The sequence below is a fragment of the Gavialis gangeticus genome, unplaced genomic scaffold (genome assembly GCF_001723915.1).
Source record: "Gavialis gangeticus isolate Ggan-Ray unplaced genomic scaffold, GavGan_comp1, whole genome shotgun sequence".
Taxonomy (NCBI): domain Eukaryota; kingdom Metazoa; phylum Chordata; order Crocodylia; family Gavialidae; genus Gavialis; species Gavialis gangeticus.
Window position 1 is genome coordinate 2,922,714 of NW_017729019.1, and position 6,772 is coordinate 2,929,485.

The 6,772-nt window shown below is 59.6% G+C and overlaps 1 protein-coding gene across 5 annotated transcripts in view; it reads right to left on the bottom strand.

The window, feature by feature from the left end:
- The window catches only part of NAV1 (neuron navigator 1), a 229,355-nt gene that overhangs the window by 28,700 nt on the left and 193,883 nt on the right, over positions 1-6,772 (bottom strand). For 4 of the 5 annotated variants that reach the window (XM_019513823.1, XM_019513821.1, XM_019513824.1 and 1 more), the window contains 7 exons: positions 5,336-6,029; positions 4,719-5,162; positions 3,525-3,673; positions 1,892-2,062; positions 777-829; positions 476-499; positions 292-369 (listed from right to left, as the gene is read on the bottom strand). In XM_019513823.1, coding sequence (XP_019369368.1) covers positions 292-369; positions 476-499; positions 777-829; positions 1,892-2,062; positions 3,525-3,673; positions 4,719-5,162; positions 5,336-6,029 — 1,613 coding nt within the window. The remainder of the gene's footprint in view (positions 1-291; positions 370-475; positions 500-776; positions 830-1,891; positions 2,063-3,524; positions 3,674-4,718; positions 5,163-5,335; positions 6,030-6,772) is intronic. The other variant, XM_019513822.1, reaches the window with a different exon arrangement.

Here is a 6,772-nt window from a genome sequence, read left to right on the forward strand (position 1 = left end):
AGGACAGCCCTCATGCCACTGCCTTCTGCTGGTCACTGCTGGGCACCAAGAGGTGACTAGCGGGTGTTTTTATGCTGCTCAGTGCCCAGGGTTTTGCTCCTGCTGTCAAGAGCAAACAGACTGGACAGCTCAGTGCAGACACTATGCTGTGCACTGGAGCAGGGAGGGGCAGTATGCTGGCTGGGAGCTGATGGTCCAGCTGGGCTGGAAGGGACAGACTGAGATGTGGACAGACCCCACAACAGGCTGAGGCATGTAGACTGGAACTGCTCCTGATGTTGTAGGACTCACGTTGGCTGACAGCTGGGATGTCAAGGTGGCCACCTTCTCCTGGGATGACTCCAGCTCCCGGCGCAGCTTGCGGATTTGCTACAGGAGAGAGCAGGAGGGAAGGGTCAGGTGGGGACAGGTGGGTAGCCCCTGCAGGGCCAGGAGCAGCAGGCAGCGCAGGAGGAGGAGTGGGGGCTCTCCGTACCTCGGACTGCATCCTTTCCTCAGCCTGGCAGAGCGCGGCGCAGCAGGAAGAGACAGAGGCAGGCAGTTAGGAGGGAGGAGGAGGTGAGGCATGGGCAGGCTGAGATTGGGGGCAGAGACATGCACAGCATTCAACCCAGCTCCAATGCCCTGTGCACCCAGCCCCCAAGAGCCTCCCCTGCTGTTGGAGTGCTGCTCCCCCCAGGCACATGCACCAGACAGGATAAAGCCCCATGCCCCAGACATGCATGGAGTAGGCACATCCTGGCTCAGCCAGGCAGGAGCACAGGGGCAGCTCTTACTGAGGAGTAAGTGGAGGAAGCGCTGGACGCCAGGGACAGCACGGATCCATGAACTGCAAGAGAACACACACACCTGAGTCAAGGCAGGTCTCCCGCAGGCCCTTGCAAAGGGCAGGATGCGGCAGATGCAGGCTGGCTGCCAGGGCAGGGACTATGGGGGTACGGCAGGGGAAGCATGGGTAGGTAGATCTCTGGTGGGTAGAGTGTGTGGCAGAGCCCTGAAGACCGCATCTGGCTCCTGCGTAGCTGCCTACATCTGGCAGCTGCCCTGGGAGATCACGCAGCCTGCCTCTGGCACTGCCCAGTCACAAGCTCGGAGAGCCGAAGGGATGATCCAGAGCACAGCCTGCCCCCAGGACTTGAGTATCATTGCACCCATTTGGCAGATGGGGAAACAGAGGCACAGCACATGGGAAGGAATGGCTGCAGGTAGCTCAGAGCTGGAGGCAAAGCTGAAGACAGTCCCTGGGGCTTGACACCCTACACTGTGCCCTTTGTGCAGCTCCACTTCCCTGCAGACTAAGCCCACAGACATCTGTGCCCCTGCCCACCCAAACTCCCTTTCCTGGGCCCAGTGCATTGCCCTGCTTGCTGCAGTTTGCCAGCACCTGCTGTCAGCCTGGGCTCACAACCCCAGGCCAGCCTTGGTTCTTGGCTCTGAATCAGCTTCTCTGCTCCCTCTTCCTGACTCCTCTTCAGAAGGACCCCAGAGACTGTGCTCTGGGAGAGGGCTGGAGCCGACAGATTTTCAGCAGGAGGCTGTGGACACAGGTGGGACCCAGGGCCTTGCTCTCACAGTCTGTGGCCTGGTTAGCCTGTCTCCTACTGGTGCCCACAGGGATCCCCCTCACTCATCCTGAAGCCCCTGTGGTGGAAAGGATCTGCCTGGCCATATTAACCCATTCTTGTCACAGCTCTTGTGCATGGTAGGAGGCCTGTGAACAGAACACACTGGGGTTGGGATGAGAAGCACCTGCCTGCTATTGCTGCTGCTACCAGGATGTGCAGGGCCAGGGAGGGGAGGGCAGGGAGCCGTGCAACCTCTCACTGCACCAGGGCATTGGGGCGGAGAAGCCTGTCCCCATGGCTGGAGCAGGATTGCAGCAGAATCTCACCATCGTCCACAGGGTCCCGGAAGGAGCCCGAGCGGATCATCCCCTTGGGTCTGTCTGCCAGGGAGAGGGTGCTGCCCATTTGGGAGGTGCTGTACAGCTCGAAGGTGGAGTCGTGGGTGGGGATGCTGTTGGAGCGGGTGATCCGCGGAGTGGTGGCAGCGGTGGGACTCACTGGAAGGAGAAGGCAGGTTGCGGGGAGGAGAGGCGGGGTCAGAAACGTGCTGGTTCCCATGAGCCTTGCCTAGGGGAGCTGAGTGGCAGGGAGCATGGGGCGGGGAGGAGCCAGAGCTCAGCCGGAGCCAGGGAGACAGGGACGGGGAAGGAAGGAAGCTATACAAAGGAGGTCACTGGGCTGGAGACTTGGCTTGGCCAAGTCATCAGGAATCTAGTGAAGCTGCTCAGGCCGCACTGACTGCACCTGCCCCTCCCCCAGTGCTGGCCCACTGGTTGTAGTGGATGGTGCCTCCTGGAAACAAAAGATTAACGCTCAAAGCTACGTGTCCTGGTGTAAATCAGGAGTAACTCCACAGGGCTCAATTCCACTCTCCACCCCCATGAATGACAGGAGTAAACCGCCTAGGCCTGGCCTGCACACTGGTGTCAATCTGAACCAGTTCTACCCATGGAGCAATGGGGTGGAGTCCTGGGCCCAGGCTTGCTGAGTGTGCAATAACCCAGGCTCATGCTCCTGCTGACAGCTTGCCTGTGCTGGCTCTGCCCAGAGCTGCTGAATGGAGCCTAGGCCAAAGCCAGGTTTGCCCGGCGGGACATCCAAGGGCCCATGAGCCTCCAGGCAACATGGGGGTAACTTGCTGCAGAGGCTGGAAGCTGCTTTAAGGGTCAGACTCCTGCTCCTCCTGTGAACAGCACTGACCTGTGCTTCTCCAGAGCTATTTGTCCAGGGGCTCCCCAGACAGGGAGCCACAGGCAATAATGCAACCAACCATCCCACATTCTCTGGGACAGTCTCAAACTCAGAAGCTGTGTCTTGGGGTCTCCAAGGACTTTCTGAAACAGGACTTTGTCCCAAATTTGAAAACCCAGCCGCAGGCAGATTTCTGCTGTGTGCAGAGGGGGTGCAACTGGACACTTTCCAAATCCATGTGAGCAGGGCTGTCCGGCTTCTGGTTTGGGAGGCAGCCTTGGGAGAGCTGTGCCCATGTGGTGCTAGGCCCAAGATTATTGTGTCTGAATATGGCAATGTGGCTTCCAGTGCAGGAGGTGGCTGTGTCTCAGCACAGCTCTCCAGCCTACCTGCTGCATGGTGCCCTGACCCCAACAGGAACCAGCACAACCCAGTCTTGGCTGCAGAGATCTCTGGAGCATCCAGGACTTTGCCTTGGGTTTCACGCTTTGAACACTGCCTGCTGCAGTGGATAAACCAAGGGAGGTGGCAGTCCCCAGGAAAGACCCAGCAAGTGGTAAGGCTGGGAAGGCCTTTGAATAGCTTCCACCCTGCGGGTCACACTGCAAGGCAAGCTGGAGTGTGTAGGGCTGGGCTTGCACAGCATGTCCCCACAAGGCTCAAACCCTGGAGCTCTGGGGCTGGTGGCTGTTGCCAGCGGAGCTGTGCTGATTTACACCCAGCAGGGCCTGACCCAACAGTGGGCAGGGTGAGAAGATGGAGACTGACCGATATTGGTGAGAGGGCCTTTCCCGACCAGCGAAATGGAGGGGGCGGGAGGAGAGGGCAGGTCTGATTGGTTGTCCGATTCCGGGAGCCCTCCGATGGTGTGCGAGTGTCGCCTTTCCTTGGCCTCCTCTTGGGATGGGATCTGGTACCTGGTGGAGCCAAGGGAGAGATCAGCCATGGAAAACTATCCACTCATGTCCTGGGGCAGCGCTCCCTCCACTCAGCCGTAAGGCCCTGCACGGGACCTGGAGATTGGAGCAGGCTTCTGGCTTCAGCATGAAAGATACTGAGATACTGACTCCAGCACCAGGACACAGGGCATTTGGGAAGCTGGCTGTAGGGCTGCTGTGGCAGCTGCACCTCTGGAGGCTCCACCCAGCTACCCTGGGTGTCAATGGGAGCTGGTGCCCTGCTGCTACAGGCAAAACATCCTCCATTTGCTCTGACCAACCCCCATCATCCTGGGCAACCAAGCTGCGAGCCTCCTGTTTGTGACAGAGGCTGGAGGCCAGAAGGTTGGTCCCAGCAGCCAAGGATGGGGAGGCTGGGGGGATTCATTTCCCTGGTCTGCCCCTGGCTCCCTGTGTGACCTTGGGCAATTCATTTAGCCCCTAGGCCTCAGCCCTTCATCAGGGAAGCAGAGTTAGTTCTTCTCCCTTTATGCCTGCCAGGGTGTTGTACAGTTGCCTGGGGAGAGATTTTACCTTAGCCCTTTCTTGGGCAGTATGTTCTGGTCTTGGTCTGCACTTGGAGAGCAAAAGCAATACGAGTCACTGTTGGCTCTGTGGGGTGTTTATGCCCATCTGAGAGGGCAGACAGGAACAGTCCTGGGGCCATATCCACCTAGGGACATATCATCAGCCCATCTGGGGGCCAAGGGTTGCACTGCAGGGCTCATCCAGTGAGCAGGTACAGGACATGGGGGGAAGGCACTAAGTCAGCCCCCAGGGGCAGAGCTGGAGATTGCCAGGACCATTCTCCTGGGACTGCAGAATAACCTGACTGGAAGCCGTGGGAGGGCGATCTACTCTGAGAGAGATACAGGGCTGATGTACTGTGCCTCCCAGCAGTGAGGGAGGAAGGCTCTGGCAACATGGCCCTGCCCTCTCCAGCTCTGGGATCATGGCCCCTGCATCCCCACAGTTGCCCAGTCCCTTTAGGAACTGCCTGTGCCTGCCCAACCTTTGGCCATACCTGTCCAGATGTGCGATCCTAGGGCTCCCACTCCAGCTCAGCTCACTGCTCTCCTCCTCTGCGCTCGTGGGTGGAGCCATGGCTGGGGCAGGGGTGGTGGTGCTGCCCCCGGAGAAGGCACTGGGCAGGCTCATTGGCATCTGCAGGGACTCCATGCTGCGGTGCAAGCCAGAGAGTTTAGGGTACATCCTTCCCTCCTTGGGGACGGCAAAGCCACTCATGAACTCCAGGCCCTGGGAGAAGCTGGCCGAGTTGATGTTGAGGATGGGGGCAGGGCTGGGGGTGAAGCAGGGTGCAAGGTGCCCGGCTGCTGGGTGCAGGTCCTGCAGCTTGCTGGCATGAGGCTGGTGCACGTCACTGGAGGAGGGAAGGTCCAGGCTGTTGGAGTTGACCTTGTCCAAGTTGGCTAGAGAAGGGGGTTTCACGTAGCTCTTGGCAGCTGCCCTGTGGGGACACAAAATCGCATGAAGTTGGCCCCCAAGGCCAACCCGCACGCCACCTGAGCTGCTCAAGGGCTCTTATGAGCTGAGCAGCCCAGAGCAATGCCTGGCCTGGCCTGGCTGAGGGCTCCCTGCCCTAGGCAGTGGGGCAATGCAGGGAGTATCCCTGGCTCCTACCTGAGAGGGGTGGGTGGCAGCTCAGCCACCTTGGTGGCAGGCGAGTGGCCAGCCTGGGCTTTGGGGGTGCTCTCAGGGGAGCCAATACTCTTCAGGGAGACACACTCTGAATCCAGTGCAACAGCCTTGGCTTTGGCCTTCTCCTTCTCCCGGTCCGTCTGGTTCACTGGGGCTGGTGTGCTCCGGCCTGTGCCGATCTTGGAGGGCTCCTTGAGGCGTGACACTGAGATGCCTCCTTGCTTGGTGCTGAGGAGGCTGGGGTCAATGCTGCTGCTTACAGGCCGGTTCCCACCACGCCCGCCTGTCACGCTCATGGAGCTGGACTTGGCTGGCCGTGGCAGGCTTCGGTACTGGATGTTGGAGCGGGCCCCAGGCGCCAGGAAGCCAGGCTCGCCAGCATTGGAGACATCCAGGCTGGTTTTCCTCCCATTGACTGGCTTGACAGGGATGCCAGAGCTCTTCTGGATCTTCCCGAGTGTGGCTGAGCCCCCAGCCTGCATCACTGTAGCAGTGCCGGTGGTGGGAGCCGGCTTCTTGTAGCCGAAGGAGCCAGCGGTGGAGGGGCGGGTAAGACCTGAGGGAGGCTTCTTGGCATCTCCAATGCGGTCCCGACCGGCATCAGAGGAAGAGCGCTGCAGGCCCGTGTTCTTCACAGACAGCTTGCTCTTGTCCGTGGCTTTGCCCTCAGGTTTGCCTGCAAGAGCCAAGAAAGGGGAATAAAGTGCTGGGAGCCAGAAAGTGTCCCAGCCTCACAGGCCAGCAGGGGCTGGGCCTCTGGGCACAGAACAGGCTCACTCGCCCCAGAGGCTCTGCTGTGTCTGGGAAGCTCTGGGTCTGCCAAAAGCCTGACACCCTCAGGAAGGGCCAGGGCCTGTGCTCCACGCAACAAGGATGACTGACACCTCTGCCCCTTTGCAGCACTTCTCTGCTGCAGATCCCCCAAAGTGGTAAAGGAGGATTGGATCAGATGGGAACCTAAGGTACAGGGAGGCAAAGAGCCTGCCCTCAGTCACCCAGCAAATATGGGCAGGTGCCAGGAGCCAGGCCCAGATCTTGTGAAGGCTTTGGCTAGGAGGCCCTGCTGGAGCTGGATGCACCATGGGAACCAGGGCCAGGCTTCTGAGCAGAAAAAGCTCAAAACACCAGGGGCCCTCAACCCTGCAGCTGAGCTGGTGAAGTGTGCGGCCAGACCAGGGTGAGTAGGGTGGGGGTTTGCAAGCAGCTCTCATACAAGAGCTGACATGGGCCTAGCTCTGTTATGTGGTTCATGCCAGATCCCACATAAAGTCTATGATTATAGTTGGGCCCGTGCTGGTGGCTTCCTGCATGGACAATTCCCCACTGGGTACCAGACCCTGGAAGGATGAGCAGCAGGGGATACAGGAGGCTTTGCTCTGTTCTACCACAGCAGAAAGTCATCACAACCTGACCCCCCGC